Source organism: Aspergillus fumigatus, chromosome 5, assembly GCF_000002655.1.
Source record: "Aspergillus fumigatus Af293 chromosome 5, whole genome shotgun sequence".
NCBI classification, from domain to species: Eukaryota; Fungi; Ascomycota; class Eurotiomycetes; order Eurotiales; family Aspergillaceae; genus Aspergillus; species Aspergillus fumigatus.
The window spans coordinates 3,236,374-3,253,003 of NC_007198.1; the positions used below are offsets into that span (position 1 = coordinate 3,236,374).

The 16,630-nt window shown below is 51.3% G+C and overlaps 4 protein-coding genes across 4 annotated transcripts; 2 read left to right on the top strand and 2 right to left on the bottom strand.

Moving 5' to 3' along the window:
- Positions 1-95: 95 nt before the first annotated feature.
- On the top strand, positions 96-1,082 carry AFUA_5G12500 (uncharacterized protein; the record flags this gene model as incomplete). Its single annotated transcript, XM_748309.1, has 1 exon — positions 96-1,082. One exon carries the CDS (start codon positions 96-98, stop codon positions 1,080-1,082), a length of 987 nt encoding a protein of 328 aa, XP_753402.1.
- A 3,582-nt stretch (positions 1,083-4,664) lies between these two features.
- afeA (adenylate-forming enzyme AfeA) lies at positions 4,665-7,628 on the bottom strand. Its single transcript, XM_748308.2, has 4 exons — positions 7,388-7,628; positions 6,689-7,328; positions 5,437-6,539; positions 4,665-5,377 (listed from the first exon to the last, which is right to left on the bottom strand). The coding sequence occupies exons 2-4, from the start codon at positions 6,968-6,970 to the stop codon at positions 4,984-4,986; spliced, it is 1,779 nt and encodes a 592-aa protein (XP_753401.1). The 5' UTR covers positions 6,971-7,328; positions 7,388-7,628; the 3' UTR covers positions 4,665-4,983.
- A 37-nt stretch (positions 7,629-7,665) lies between these two features.
- Positions 7,666-10,951, top strand: AFUA_5G12520 (integral membrane protein TmpA). The gene has a single exon (XM_748307.2). The coding sequence runs from the start codon at positions 9,171-9,173 to the stop codon at positions 10,674-10,676; it is 1,506 nt and encodes a 501-aa protein (XP_753400.2). The 5' UTR covers positions 7,666-9,170; the 3' UTR covers positions 10,677-10,951.
- A 229-nt stretch (positions 10,952-11,180) lies between these two features.
- Positions 11,181-15,035, bottom strand: AFUA_5G12530 (alpha-arrestin). The gene has a single exon (XM_748306.2). It carries the CDS (start codon positions 13,139-13,141, stop codon positions 11,564-11,566), a length of 1,578 nt encoding a protein of 525 aa, XP_753399.1. The 5' UTR covers positions 13,142-15,035; the 3' UTR covers positions 11,181-11,563.
- Positions 15,036-16,630: the final 1,595 nt, after the last annotated feature.

A 16,630-nucleotide genomic window follows, 5' to 3' on the forward strand; every position in this document is an offset into this window, starting at 1 on the left:
CTGGTATTGTAGGCAAAGTAGACATACAAAGGTAACCCCGCTAAGTCCGAGGCGATCCTGTCGTTTTGTTATCTTTTCGATTCCTCTTTCAACAGATGCTAAACCCTTATCCTATTCTCCACGAAGGCCATCACCCACAAGTCTACAGCCTTGCGAACATTCCAGGAAGTATTCTAACCAAGATGGAGGGTCCTAGGAATCGAAAACAGCGACGAGCAGCAGCAGCCACAGCAACATCCGCAGCTTCTACCCCTGACTCCTCGTTCGATCCATCTTCGATCCCATTAGCCCATCCTCAAAAACCTTCCCCCGACAACGTACCGAGAGGAAGGACGTTGGTGGAACTCATTGCTGAAAGACAAAATGATATCTTGAGCAAGGAACAGAGGAATACTGCAAAGTTAGGTCCAGAAACACAATTCATGTCCGTGGATCCGTTATCTGGCAAGATTTCCCAGTTCGACCCTTCAATGCTCTCTAAGGAACAAAGAGATGAGGGTGACCGAGCAGGACCAGCGACCGAGGACTCGCAGATCGAGCCGGACACAGCTGACAACGGTGATGATGCGCCGATTCCTCCATTAATCGACACGCTCCTACTCTCCGTGCCACTGACGACATTACACCTTACATTGGCCTACCTGGCGGCTCACCAATATGCGGAAACGATCGAATTGGAAAAGCTCCTGCGCGAGTCTGCATTTATTGCATTCCCCATTCTGACGTTGCTTGTCCATCTTGCTCACGGACACATCGTATCCATGCATAGAGGGAGTACGAAGGAGGAGAAAGTCTCACTCTTCCCTTGGTCTCAAGACAAGCTTACGCTTTCATTCGTTCGAAAGTTGCTTTTCCATCCTAGTATGCGGACAATGGCATTTCTGCCTGTTGCCGTCCTCCTGGGAACCAAGCTGATGACTATGACCAACGAGGACCCATACTATGCTGTTATGAAGCGAGCCCCTGCCATCGGAACTTTATGGGTCTGGAGCATTCTGGAAATTCCAGTCGGTGCAGCTGCTTTAGGCGCACTGGGGCCGTTGATCTGGGGTGTTTGGTGGAAAGGATACGGTATCTTTTAAGCCACAAAGGCCGGGGCAATATCGCACCATCGTTCCCTACGCATTCTACCGCCGCGGTTGGAAGGGAGCAGAAGTTCTAGGCAGGTATTTTTACCCTTGAGAAGCTGTTGCAATATCGCTGTTGATTACTCCTTTGGAGTTGCTCATGGCTGGCTGCGATTGCCAGGATCTTCTGGGATGATCCCGGCACGGGCACATCTCCCACGTCAGGACGTCAGCAGTCAAGTCGACTCAGACCGCAGCGGCGATGTGGAACTTTGCATAAGCGAGCTCGTTTCTGCTGGTGCCGTGAAACAATACAATTGTTCGAAGACACGGCATACACCCCGCGAAGCTCTAGGTGGACGTTAGCAACAACGACGTTTCACCGCATTCGCGCCCGTATGGAGGTCGGAAAGGGCACCAGCATGTACATACATAATGTGAAGGCCGCTCTACTGAAGCGCCGCCCGAACTCGAAGCTTAACCAATGTCTACTGTGCAATATGCCACCTGCAAGGTTCTTGCCCTTCAGTCCTGATGTCGCCGTTACGAGGCCGCGGTCCGAAATCAAATATTGGAGAAGAAGGGTCTGAACATGACTCGCTCAAGACTCGTGCTGGGCAGATTCATCATGACTTTTCAACTCGTCGCATCACGAGATGGGGATAGATCCTCGGGGATTATTCCGACTGCGTATTGGCGCTAATGCTCACTGCTTGAAGCCAGGAAAGCATACGAATGGCGAGAATGATACACTACTGCATAGCACTCAGGGGTGTGCATGTCGTCGAGATGTATAGGACTAGTCCTCCGATCCTGGTCGACCGGATAAGAATCACTACGACGTGCGGCCAACGTGAGTCGCACCGCCCGTCCTGACTGGGATGTTCTCGACACAAATGCTGGAAGGTTACCAACGACATTGGGGTTTGTGAGACTGGCGCGTCACTTGATGTGAGATTGCCGCGAATGGAAAGTTCATTTCGAAGCAAGTGCAGCACATGCTCGCCCAGTTGGCCGAATTTCTGAAAGCATTGCAATCCGCAGTTGCTGCCCGAGGGGACCCTGCCTTGTGCAGGTGAACGTATGGCTGACCTGGGAATGCAAACCCCGATACCAAGGACGACCGCGATGGGTTGTCTGTCAGGGCACCTCATCGGGCACCTCGTCTGGCATCCAAGGAAATGGCAGGCCTGCATGAATCATTCAGGATATTTGCCAGTGCAGTTCGCTCCAAGAGGAAGATGCGCTATCCTCGACCTGCCCGTTTGGGTTAATCTTTAACTTGGAGCGAGGGTTCCGGACGTCCGGTCCCGTGCCGACCAAGGTTGTAAGGTTCTTGAAGGATCAGCGATTCGCTTGACTGGAGGCATCTTTCAAGCCCCATTTCGCAAAAGGTGATCAGCGAGGTCGAGGACGTGGAGGCGTGGCTTGTTCCAGCGCTGTTCACTAGGGAACCAAGGCTACCAAGCCGTCGATGATGAGGGGTTGACCATTTATTGTAACCCACATATCCCGTCTTCTATTCATCTGGCCCAACAGGATTGACAATCTACTACGCTATCATCCCAAGTTGCCCATGGCGCGGGATACTCGATGGGAGAGGCGGTGACCGCTGCCCAGCGGGCCGTGTCGATTGCCGTATCGGGTAACCGGCATAACAGCCGAATGATCGTCGCTCATGATATTGTACACTTTGAGGACCAGACCGGACGTTCGCGATACAATTGTCCGGCAAAGGCCTCTGATCAACATGGCTACACCAGAATGATTGCACTAATTCAGAGAAATGTATGATTCCAGCTCGATCTCGAAAGATGTCCTAGCACTGGACAGGTGGCTGGTGCGCCTGCGCCATAAGGTGGAGAGTCTGTAAGAACTATTTGCGCTAAAAGTCAATAGTGTGAACGTCAGACACCCATTCAGAATTCAGATCAGACTCAATCCAGAGAAAGAAAAAAGTACATAGTAAAGAGCTGAGCGGATCGGTCGGCTCAGTTGGCATCGTTTCTGGGTCTTTGGATAAGCTGTTGCTATCTTAAAATCTTGTCACGGGCTCATGGCGATCCTCAGTCAAGTTCCCTCCACTGTTTATTCCAGTAGATTGATGGTACTTTGTACCAACTCTAATTACATCCATGAACCTGGTCGTCTGGTTGAGGCATGCGGTAAAGGTGTCGATCAATCTATTCCGCTCAGTATGACATTAGGCTGATCATCTCGATCAGATATCACGCGCTTGGCGTTATATGATCGCACCCAATCCAATGAGCCGACTCGGCGTCGTGGTGGCAGGAGTTGACCAGCAGCCGTTCTAGGCGTCAATTGCACAATTATTTGGTCTTTTTTTTTCCATTATTTATTTGAGAAGAGTTAAAACAGGATGTAGAGGGAAGAGAAGCAAGGGTAGTACTCCGTATACATGACGGTCTAGTCATGCAGAGAGGCCAAAGTACTCCGTTTGATACAATATACCCAGAGAGGCACGCCGAGGTTCGCCCTCGAACCCGTTAATCGCAAAGTCTCTCGGGCGGTTGAAACCTAAAGCAATGAACCAAGGTATGCGCTGTAAGCCAGTAGATTTTGTACAACACAAGGACACTATCAAGCGAAGGACTGACTCGGTGTTCGACTAGTTCGTGATCAGGATACACTACATGCTGTATTCCATCAAGATCCAGTACTTTCCCAGCAATGATTGGCCCTCTCGAGGAAGCATTTTCACATGTTGTGTACCCAAAGTACTATTGTTTGGTTAGTCGGGTCGGGTCATTTCATAACCCGTTTCTTTTGAACTCATCTGAGAATACGATACCTATGCACATGCCTCAATGCCCATAAACCAAGTCCAATCTGCTCAAGGCCACAGGTCATGCATCGTAACCGATGCCTGAGGATTGCAAGGAAGTAGGTACCTTGCGTGGTGCATCGCGTTTTCACATGCGATTTCGCATTCTGGAGCAAGATATCCATGAACCAGAATGGGATTGGACAATCTTGGTGTTGACGGATCCTCCTCGCCATCTTTACTCTACTGGGTGTTTTGTGTATCGGTGAGCATGAGCCCAAAACTCTACTTCCGTACGTACACGACAATACACCGTTCGAGAATAACAGTGTCCGCACCTTTGCCTCGAGTGCTCGGGTCCGTCCTCGAGCCCGTGACTATGGTAAATAGACTGTATCACACGTATGTGTAACTACGTGAGGGGAGGAATTTCCTACCTGACACATGCATGGTAGACGCACTGTGCATAAGCTTATGATGCAAGGGGAGAGAGGCCCCTACAGCATCTCAGCGAGAGTCAATGCTTACGCACCATGTTCGCCAGTGTTTGCAGTAGCTCCTCCCTTTCCCAGGCGGTGACTGGGGGAACTCCATACTGAGATTGTTGCGCCTGCGCCACATTATCTTGGTTTCCGACTCCGGCCAGCGGAGCCGAGATTTGAGTGCAGCACGCCAGGCCAGGATGAGCTTGCGAGAAATAAACACACTGGGAGACTAAGGCTAAGGTAAGCGTGCGGGGCCAGAACCAGAACCAGAACCGGAACTAGAACTAAAAACCCACAATGACAAATTCTGGTTTTTTGGGACAAGATTGCATGTTTGATTGGTTGGATATACTAGTTTGTGCATTTGGTTGAGAATTGGAGATTTACTCCGTAGGTCGATATTGTTCGCTGTCATTCTATCATCTGCTCGCTATACGTAGTGTGACTGTCCAAGTAACTAGGTACTGTACTCTGGACGTAGGTTCATACATATATTCATAGAATAAAATAAAAACCCCAAATATAAACAAAAATCAATCCCATCAGCGCCTGCGCCTATGCCTTATGCCCACGCCTGTTGACCGTAGCCCTGGAAAACTGCAAGAAACTAAGGGGAAAATAAAAGTGACTGGTACCTTAGGGTGAACTACACGGCCACACGGCCCTTGTGCACCAACCCCAGCCCCCCCAATCCACTAGCGGCTCCCTTAAACCGCGCCAGCAGACTAGATACCATGTCGCGGTACGTGTTCATCTGCGAGAGCTTGAAGCGCTGAATTTTCCCGCTGGCCGTGCGGGGGATTTCCTCGACAAAGACAATCCCCCCGTCTAGCGCCTTGTAGCTGGCCAGTTGACGGCGTGCGAATTGGTAGACTTCTTCCGCTGTCAGTCGATTTGCAGCTGGTCCCTTGGCTCGGACCACGAAGGCGCGGGGTAATTCTGTGCTACCATCTTTGGAGGTGACGCCTGTGACGGCGGCGTCTTCGATGCCGGGGTGTTTGAGGAGAACCGCTTCCAGTTCAGCGGGGGCAACTTGCCATCTATTTCCCGATTAGTACTCCGAGCCGCACTGACGGAAGCGAGGAAAAAAAAAACTTACCCTCGCACTTTGATGAGTTCCTTGGTTCGGCCGACGATAAAGTACTGCCCGTTCTGGACATAGGCCACATCACCCGTCCGGAACCAGCCATAGGCATCTTTGGCGTCGTTGCGGCCCTTGTAGCTCATCAGCACCCCGGACCCGCGCACATACAGCTCCCCCGGTCGAGACTCCCCCTGCACCACGTTCCCGTCCTGACCGACCAGTCGCACCTCGTATCCAGGTAGCAGGCGTCCGATACTGCCGGGGTTCCCTTGCTCGCCGTATCGCGTCTGAAACACGACCCCGACCTCGGTCATGCCCCAGAGCTGAGTTGCGCGCGCGTGCGGGTGCAGGAGCCGCTGGAATTGCTCCATCGAAGGGCCGTCGATGGGCGCACCCGCCACGCCGACGTACCGCAGCGTCCTCATGTAATCTGCGATCGGGGGGGCACTGCGATTGAAAACGTGAATCATGGCGGGGACCATGTAGGTCTCCGTGATCTGGTAGTGGTAGATGGCGGCGACATACTGGGTCAGCTCGAAGCGCGGGAGGACGAAGAGCGGCTGGCCGTAACGGATGGGGAAAATGTGCGTCCAGAGCGACCCGAACAGATGGAACATCGGCAGAGAGATGAGCCGTGTAACTACGTAGGGGACATCATAGTTGATGCTGAGGTGATGTGATACGATTGCATGATGCGAAAGCAGGGCTCCCTTGGGCAGGCCGCCCGTCCCGCTGGTGGAGAACATGGCGGCCGGCGTCGACTTTGCGATCTCCGGGTCATTGAATCGCACCCAGTCGTTCTCTCCATAGCTGAGCAATTGCGCGAAATTCAGATACACAGCGTCGTTGTCCGGAACCAAGGCCTGCGGGCCCGACAAAAGCAACTGGGCAATATGGTTGGGAGCGTATTCATCCAGCAAACACACCTGGCTCGAGAGCATTCCACGGGCGGCGGAGACGCTGAGAACGTTGGGGAGAGCATCGCGCGACGTAATGATCAGCTTCGGATCTGCCAAATGCAGGATATGCTCGAGTTCTTGAGGTTGGCTGCGAGAATTGGAGCCCATGAACACACCGCCAGCGCCGATGATAGCGAAAAACAGTGCGGGGTATATGATCTGCATGCACGAGAAATCATTAGTACATTAGCCCGCCGCAAAGAACGCAGGAAGAACAAAAGCTAAAGCTCCAACAAGTACAAAACCGGAAGGTGGCGTAAAACTCGGTGAGAAAGCAGAGCAGAGTGGGGTTTTGCAGGACTCCATACAGAATTTCCCAAATGGACCAATACGCAGTCTCCGTGCTGCACATGATGAGCCTTGAGTCCGGCTATGAGTGTTCGGACCAGCAGCCGAAACTGACTGGCATTGAGTGAACGCGAGGGGTCTTGGGCGTCTATGAAGATCGGTCGTTGCTGGTCGTACTGGTTGGGGCCGTCGAAGCAAAAGGTCAACAAGTCGGTGTATACATCGTGAGCTTCAGGACTCGGACAGCTTGGACTGCGAGCTCCTGGCCCGGCAATTGCCGCTGATCTTTCCCAGAGTCCCATTCTTCAAAGTCTTTTTGACAAGGAAAAGCAAACGGAGGAGGAGAAACAAATGTATAGGAGCTACTCCGTAGTCGGTGGTGAATCCGGGCGTCCCGTCGTTTGTAGAGCCGGCGAAGCTAAGACTGACGAAGATGCGAAGAAAAAAAGCTATCCTTTTGCTCCATGGGGAGACGCAGTGATATATAGCTTGCCATTTGCATTTGAATCTTCTATTTCAAATCTTTAGGTAGTTGTCACGACGAAGTGATCCTATGCGATAATTTCCAATTTCCGTGGACGCGAGATCTCCATGATTTGGAATTGCCAGCAGGCGTGGCGCAAACCCCCAAACACCGTCGGTATCAGCCTCGATCTTAGTCTAAAATCATCGGAATCAGCATGATTAATCCCGGCTCCTGATCAGAATCATCAAATCACCTGGACAAGACTTTCCAGATCAGCGCCTCGCTGATCGTTCTCGGCCTGACGCTTGTGAGAAGCTGCAGCGAATGAAACCCACACTCTCTGTACGCATCCAGATCGGATCAGGGTGGGTCAGTAAAAAGGGAAAAAAGTCGTAGAGTAATAGATCTCTGAGCTAATGTCTGTTCTTGGTAGTTACTAGCAAGGTATCAAGTAGTCTAGTCGTCGTAGTGTTGTTGTTCAGACGAACATGTTCAGACCCAGCCGGAGTGTCCTGGGATCGTCCTCTGACTCCATAACTTTATCGAGCCAATCTCTGCGCACGAGTGGCCTCTTTCTTCCCCCCATCTCACATCACTACATCACTCCATCACTCCATCACTCCAGCAACTTCTTCATCTTCATCTAATCGACTCCAATTGCCCTTTCAGCTGGTCCGTCACCGTCATTTCATAGCATTCTGCCTATCTCATTGTATCCACTTTTTTTCTTGCTGTACGAGCTGTCCTTGGTGTCCTTAGTCCACAAGTCCCTCCCTTGTCCAGCTGAACCCCCAACGCTATCTCGGTCTTCTCCTCCCGTTGTGGAATCCCTAGTAGTAGTGACCTCGGTTGCGTCTACCAGTCATACCATCGCTTTTCCTCAGTTTTTGGGAAACTACTTCGTAGTTGCAGAAAGCCATCAAGGGATGATCTACATTCCACAGGCCACCCCTCCCACGCCATGCTCGTTCAGATCCGTGATCCATGTCAGCCTGACGTCCGGTCGATCAGATCCCGGATATCCGTGCAGGATCTGCTTGCATTGAGTCTCGATGTGGATAGATGGCTCAACAAAGTGACTTTTGGCTCGTTCCAAATTCGTGCCACTATCACTGTACCCACCACCCACGGGCTACAACCCACCGCTATACCCAGCCCCGACCAGCCAGCCCGCCCATTGGGAATGTGATGAAGTGATCCCACCAATGTCTCTCTACCAGTGATCTTTGGAGTAAGCGTCTGTGCGCTGAGATCCGCAAATTTGCGTATTTCACGAACCTGTCAAGGGATCTGCAAGATCCTGCGTCGCCTGGCAACTCCGCCTGCCCGATGAGCGGTTCGAATCCATTATCCTGGTAATTTCTGATCCTTGAACGGGCTTGACCGGTGGACCATGCGAACGCCACTGATACTCACGTTCCTTACTGGCGCCCTGTTCTCTGATCAGGATTCTTCATGCAACCTTGACCGGGCTGCATGAGCCACTCAAGTCTGATATCTCTCTTCCTAAGCTGCGCCTGATGCAGCCTGCGGTTCACCCAATTCGTCACCAGATGGGTCGAGCTCCCCTCTCTGTGCCATTATCATTGGTTCCCTGATATACCACTTTTGGGAAAAGAGGAGCTGAGGCAAGGGCGTCGTGATGCCACCTTGGGCCGCTCATTGGTACAGCCCTCGAAGGTAACTAGTGATGCGGAACGGAGCTCCGTAGGGTGATATCACACCCTCAGACCATGGTGGATGGCCAGAAAAAAAAAAAGGAAATTCAGTCTCTCGACGGAAGCTTGCCGAGGTCCATGCATGCGGCACAGTGCCATAGCGGATGCCACGAACTTTACGAATGGCCTAGAGACTATTCGATTGTCTAATGTAGGTGCACAGTTCGGGCAATAGCTCCATCTGGGTATGACATCGCGAGTCAGGACTCAAAAGGCGCAGGGTGCCGTCATACTACCGTGTGTGTTGCTATCAAGTGTGGCTTTCACTGTTCATACCTCTATACCACCGGTGCTGGCATCCTCCGCATCCTTCCATCCATGTCTTCATTTCACACAAGCAACATGTCCTGGTCAGAGAAGAGTGAAATCTCAATACCTCCCCCTGCCAAGTGCAGGTCCCACTCGTCACATCCCAGCAACGTCACACTGGTCGACGTCGAGAAGGAGATTGCCAAAATTCTCGCCGAGAAAAATGTCTCGTCGAAGGAAGTTGACCTCGAAGCGCAGGGCGGTGCCCGCAAGAAGAGACACGCCTTCATCTCGTCCATACGATATACCGCTCTCGACATCTACCGGCGTCTCTTCTCCCTAGTTTTCCTCGCCAACCTGGCTGTCTTCATTGCTGTCATGACGGCAGACCGAAAGCTACTGGCCCTTGTGAACGCCACGGCGGCCAACGTACTTGCCTGTGGCCTCGCCCGGCAGCCGCTGGTGGTCAATGCCATTTTTGTCATTGTCTGCTCGATTCCACGGTCCGCGCCGTTGCGGCTGCGCCGCGTCGCGGCCAAAGTGTACCACTATGGCGGGGTCCACAGTGGGTGCGGCATCGCTTCCTTCCTCTGGTATGCAGGCTTCGTGGGCCTGATGTCAAAGGAGTACTGGTCACCAGCGGCTGGAGCGGGCAACGCCGCCTTCTCAATCCTGCCTGTGGTCCTCTCCTACATCATCCTAGCCTTACTGCTCGCCATCATCCTCGTCGCCCACCCGGCCTTCCGCATGAAGAAGCACGACTGGTTCGAGCTTACGCATCGCTTCTCGGCTTGGGTCGTGGTGGTCCTCTTCGTCATCCTCCTGCTCGTCTTTTCCGGTGAGGCCAGTCGCGCTGCCAACCAACCTCTGGGGACCTTCCTTCTCCATCTCCCAGCTTTCTGGTTTCTCGTGATTACCGTCCTCGCTATCATCCACCCATGGCTTCTCCTCCGCAAAGTTTCCGTCGTTGGGGAAACCCTTTCCCCGCACGCGGTCAGGCTGCACATGAACCACACAAGCACCACCTTCGGCAAGGGCATCCAGCTAGCCACGCACCCCTTGCAAGACTGGCACGGCTTTGCCACCTTCCCTGATCCCGACGGAGCGAGCTTCTCGTGCCTGGTCTCAAGAGCAGGCGACTGGACCAGTGCCCGCATAAAATGCCCCCCGAAACACCTCTGGAAACGCGGTGTTCTCATCTACGGCTTCGCTTACGCCATGCGGGTCTTCAAGCGCATTATCATCGTCACAACGGGCTCAGGCATCGGTCCCTGCCTCTCTTTCCTTGGCGATGAAAATCGTCCCGCTCTCCGGGTGGTATGGCAAACCCGTTCCCCCCTCAGAACATACGGGCGGGATGTCTTCAATCTCGTCAAGAAGCTAGATGACGACCCTGTGATCATCGAGACAAATCAATCCGGGAGAGTAGATATGCTCCCCATCATCCGGAGGTTATACACTGAATTCGAAGCCGAGGCCGTCTGCGTCATCAGCAACCCCGTCGTCACGAAGAGAGTTGTCTTCGACTTGGAAAGCGGGGGGATACCCGCCTTTGGGCCTATTTTCGATTCATGATGAATCGTCGTTTCTGTTGCTTTTAGCGGTTGCTTGTTATCAGGCGATGTTTGTTGGTTTAGTGCATTGGCGTACGCATGGAGTTTCGGATGGTATGGAAAACCTGAGACTTGCTTTTTGGCTGCTGTTATATCGCAAATGCAGATATCGGATGGGATGTTCCTGGCTTAGAGTCAGCTCACTGACTATGACTATATGAATCTCGATGGTTACATTGGACATACGAACTTGGATCATCCCGTAGCTTCACTGCGCACAGTACCTTTATCCTTCAAGCAGACATAGCCCCAACATGGATAGCTGTAAGGGTTACCAATCTGCAATTCCCCGATTCAAAGGAAGTGATACAGCTCGAGTTATGGGATGTATTCGATCGTTTACAGGTGTTTGCCTGTAGTTCATGGGCATGTGGACTTCGAGTAGGACTGCTGTACCTGCAGCATACATCACGCTACAATTGTTCATCCCTACAGCAATTAACCGAAACCTACAAACACAGAAAAACCGTAACAAGAAAGCTTAGAGCAATATATTAGATTATGTACATGTGCACGTGGTCGTCATGATTGTTAGAAAGATGTGAAAAAAAAGCAAACGCCAAATCGGACGTGGGTATCTTGGGGATCCATCGATGGAACCTTTTTTTGTTGCCAAAACCACCAGTAGGAAGCATGCCACATAGGGCCATTACGATATAAGAAAAAGCGTCATAACGCGAATATTTCTCGAAACTCCTTTTCCCGTTGCATTGCATTGGTTTTCCCTTTTCCTTCATGAAGGAATTAAGTCAATCATTCCGTTCGTAAGTGTTCGTAACGTCATGAGGATGAAATGGACCGATACTGGATCCATGAGAATAGCAAGGACGACACATCAAATTGAAACGTTCAATGCTCGGATGCACCAGAGTCGGCAGATAAACCGCGGCTTCGGCTCCCTGGTTCCATTGGCTCTGCAGTCAGGTCTTCGGTGGTGAGTCGACTCCGCCCGCGGACAGAGCCAGCTGAGTCGGAGTCCAGATGCAGAGACTCCATCCGTTCCAGCTCTTCATAATCTGGAAGGGAGAGGGGAGATCCACTATAGTCCTCCATGATGCTGTTACCATCGAGCATAGTGTATCCAGGAGGGCTTGCTGGCACGTCCTCATAGACAGGGGGCATCTCCTCATCCCAGCTGATGCCAAGCCCGCTTCTTTCAGTGACGTGCAAGTGGAACTGCATACGGAGCACCCGTGCGGCGCCTGTAGGTGTGATCGAGCGTGTGTTGCGGTTGGGGCAGAACTCCTCAGCGACGATCAACTCGATCACCAGGTTGTGCTTGACCTCAAGGCCATTGGGCACCTCCAGGTCACACACTGGGTTGCAGGTAGGGTTGATGCTGGCCTCAAATTGCATGCTGATCTCGCCGCCAGCGGTGTCGAAATCCGTCTTCCACCCGTCCTTTTCTTCCTTGTGACCGATAATGCGAGTCTCTTGGTGCAGGACACCCTTTCCTTCGCCACCGATCTTGTGAGCGTGCTTGGAGCAGGCTGCCGAGATAATCTTCTGATGCTCTTCAATGCGCCACATCATTTTGCGCAAACGCCAACGGGTTTGGGTCTCTTCGCCCTTATCCACGACACCACTCAATGTCATCTGAACTGGGAACGTGCCAATGGGATGAACGACGGACGGAAGCACGATGCGGCCGGTGAGGTTCGTTGGCGGGAAGATGCGGATGGATGACTTGTCGTTGCCCGGGAGTATGGCGCGCTTGATGTGCAACGGCATTCTGTAGGTGTACTCCTCGCCGTTGGTGTCGTGCGCACGCGCAGAAAGGTAGTACTCCACCTGACCCAGCGACCCATTGCAGGATGCAGGCAAGTGACCGGGGAACAGATAGCTGAAGGGGAAATCATGCTCTCCGTGCTTGAGAGTGAGCGATTCTGTGAGGAAGTTCCAGCTGGTCAATTCCTCGGTCCGTGATGCGCAGTTGGGGCATTCCCGCGACACAGGCTTCTTGGTGGTGATCTTGGTGAGCAGCTTCATATCGAACTTGTCTAGGGTGACTGCGTTGGCTTGCTCTGAGACTGTGATCCTTAAACGCCCAGAAAATAACGCGCCGGTCGAGTTTGCAGGGGTTCCGTAGCAGACGAGGGGTGGAGATTCGACGATGACGTCCAGCTTGGCCGCCGCGGCGGTGATATCCTCCTTGCCGGAACGCTCCTTTGAGCGCGCTGATCTGCCATGACTGCGCTTCTTCTCCTTGCTGTGGTCTCGGTGAGGGTGAATCAGGTGGTCCATGTTAAAGGACAGGCGACGCTCTGGAGACCTCGCTCGATCAGAGTGCGCATGGGGCTTCTTGGGAGCCACGGTAGTAGTAGTAATCTCGTTGACGGATGAGGTTGAGGAGGAATTCGAGTGTGAAAGGAGAGAGGAATGGAGAGCAGCGGGTCGAACAAAGCTGGAAAGGAGACGGCCAGGCATGGTGACTCGTTCTCTGCTGATTTAGACCAGCTGAAGAGGGGTAGTGTCAATAAGCAGGCAGATGCGCGTATACTGGAGTCCCAAGCTCAGACTTTGGTGAAGTGCTGTTGCAGTGCTGTTACTACTGGTCTGTGATATCAACTCTCAGGATTCAGTTGTTGGAAGTTGAGAGGCGAGGATGGCAATCCACAACATGACACTATTGCAATTGAACTATAGCTTTTATGGGATGGCTTGGAGTGTGAGGGGATGTATGAAGTAGGAGGCAAGAGTAGTAGTAGAGCAACAATAGCAGACGATGATAGTGGGCGAGCAGGTCCCTTTGAATGAAAGCAGACAACCTTGATTTTATTAGCTCGGAGTCAGAGAATGGATATACTACAACCCTTTCTATTAAGATTTTTCTAGGAGGTTCCCACTTTGCATGTAACAACAGGTACCATAAATGCATTGTGACGCCTTTTTTTTCTGGATTTTCTATTTTTTCTGGACGGGCCCCTCTCATGTCTCCGTCACATCGCCTAAGGAAGGCACAATCCAGTGGGTCGAGGGAGAAAAAAGCGTCATTGTGGAGCTTACCGTACGCTTTACCATACGTGACAACAGTACAGTACCGCCATTTTCGCCGAGCTAGAAAAAAAAGGTTTTATTGTCTCAGGGCCGCAGTTTGACTTGTGGCCTGAGGCTTTCCACTCCAGTCGTAGTAGTCAATGGTGTGGTCGGTGACCCAGATGATTACATCATGAACTTGTCTAGGTGTTTACTATTATTATTCTATTATATGTCTTGCTCATAGCGGCACCGGGTTTCGTATATTCAAGGTAGGTTGGGTTCCACGGAGAATCTCTAACAAATCATCAGGGAATCTTCTTAACGTAACCTCTTCAGTTTCCTTGATCGTCGACTCTCGGACTGCGTCTAGGCTCTGCGTAGCGGATGACTTCTTAGACCCAAAGATCGGTAATCCGTTGTCGCATCTCCCATGTGACTCCAATGTTCATCCATAGGCTCAAACCTTTGGTATATACGGAGTATTGTCCCTTGCCAAGGTATATACCCCACAATCTGCAACAACACCAAGAATGCAGATGCTATGGTGCGTCGGGAAATTCGTGGATGCTTCCCACGCTACGATCAAGCCTGCAGAGTAAACATAAGCAGACAAAGTGCCATGCGTAATGAGTCACAAAACGTGGATAGGTTGGCGGATATCAAACCAGGAATAACGTCAAACGGCTTCCTTTTTGCGCTAGACTTGAGTGAGTCGGTAGCCGGATCCATGGTAGATCTTGATAGCCTTGTGGAAGACAACACTTATGAGGACACTTCTCTAGACATACAGACTATGAAGGTACTCAAAGCAATATACAATTGTCACAGCTGAACCAAGGGTGCAATGGCTGAGTCAGGACGGTCTAGACATCGATGGTGAACAATTTCCAAAACAATTGGTCCAGTATGTGTCTGGAATCAGAACTGCCACGACAACAAACACGCAAGTCCTCGAGGCGCAATTTGAACATCTACCTGCTCTGGAACCTTTTGGACTAACCACAAATTGACAACACGAAGAGAAACAAATGACTCCTGATGATGTGCTTTGTAGCAGGCCGATTATCCGTCCACCAGGCCCGAATAGACCGAACCCAAGCCAAAGTGTAAGCGCCTGACCAGGGGAGCTTTTTTAGCACAGTAGAAATGCAAAGTTGAAGGTCAGCTGCCCGTCATCGGACCATCACGTGGCGTCATTCAGTGCTCTGGCGGATTCTCAAGGCTGAGTCTTGTACCAAAAGTGCGCGAGGTACAGAGGAATAGGAGGAGCGTTAATTTGGGCTCCCGGAGGCGGTCTAACGTAAGGTTTCCTCTTACCAGCGATGACCGGCAACAATACACCGAATTACAATACAATACGGCTGGACGAGGCGTAACGCTAATGGCAGATCCTCTGGGATTGCACACCCAGGAGGGGCAACATCCAGAGGGCGGAGCGAAGCCGCTAGATCAATCTACCTGGGCTAGACCGCGTTAAGCTTAGCGTCCAAAAAAAATTGAAAAATTTTTTTACAGAATTTTCCTTGCGCTTGGGAACGGCTCGGCGAGGTTCCACATCTTTCCAGTCCTAGAAACCAGAGGTCCAAAGGGAGAATAAGAAACGAGTGGCCCAATTCCAGAGGAATAGAGTGGAAGAAGTCTCCAGGCGATGTTTTGTTTTCTACTATGTACAGAGTACTATTGTCACTTCTCCTTGTAACATCCATTCTAGGCTAAGTGTCTAACTTACCACCGATGTCCGCGGAGGTCCAAATCGGATTTCCCCGCACTGTATACAATTCAGGATTTTGCGGGGGATCGCGTCATCTGGTTTTCTTTGCTTTTCTCAGCTTCTTAGTAGGGCGCGGACACTAACCCATCATTCTATCATCATCATTCCACACTGTCTGGTGAGTTGGGATCGAAACCGATTTCTCAGATTCATCAGAGCATGTTTTCTGAAGATATCAAAAAGTCTATCACACGCTTGGTCTAGACAACCTAACTGTCAAGAGTCAAGACCTGCTCTGTGCGCTGTCCGTCCGTAAGGAAAACCCTTCCCTGACGAATGACCGTGCATCGCCGCCATACTTATTACCTAACAGATTCCTCTTCACCATTCCCATTGGAAGTCATTCTCCTTCTCAGTCGATTTTACTGTCAAAAATCAGGGTTTATGACTCAAAATCAATAGAAGATCTGCTTAGTTTCATCTGCACTCCGGCTAAATCACATTGATGACTCGTCCCGAGTCGCCAAAACTTTGAAGTCGGCTCAGGATCTTCGTTCCCGAGTGATACCATCAAACCCGACTCAATCATGCCATCTTGTCGGATTGCTCACGGCAATGAGGTTCATGTCCACCGGGGCTGATCTGCAATATCATTATTGATGCCGATGCTGATTCTAGCCATCCTGGTGCGTTTACTAAGTGGTATAGCCAAAGCCTGATGGAGATATTATATGGAGTCCCATCCGGCGCGGGAGTTGCCTTTTTCGGAAGTCGAGAGTGACAACTAGAACTGTGGCATATTGCGGTATGGGTCCGAAACTTCAAGTGATACCATACAATTAATTTCTTATTCTGATACAATCAAAACATAATCCTTATAGAGTTGCGTTTTATAATCGCATTCAAGAACAACGTCAGTCTAGGTCCATATCTCATACTGATGGACTGCTGATCCTGGCACATCTCCCTACTCTGTATCCGTACATTGGACAACCTCTTCGCAGTTACAACTCCCCGCGGGAAACTCCGACAGCGATTCTTAGAGGGTTGATTCGGATACTGCCCGGATTCTGCTTGCTGGTGGATTCGATTTACACGCCTTGGACTGACCGAGTGGATTCCGGTTCTCACCCAATTCCTCGGAAATTTCTCATCGCGCATCACTAGGTCGAACCGGACCTTCTTATTGGTCTTTCGCACAATTGCCTCAGTCTAGTCTGTTTGCA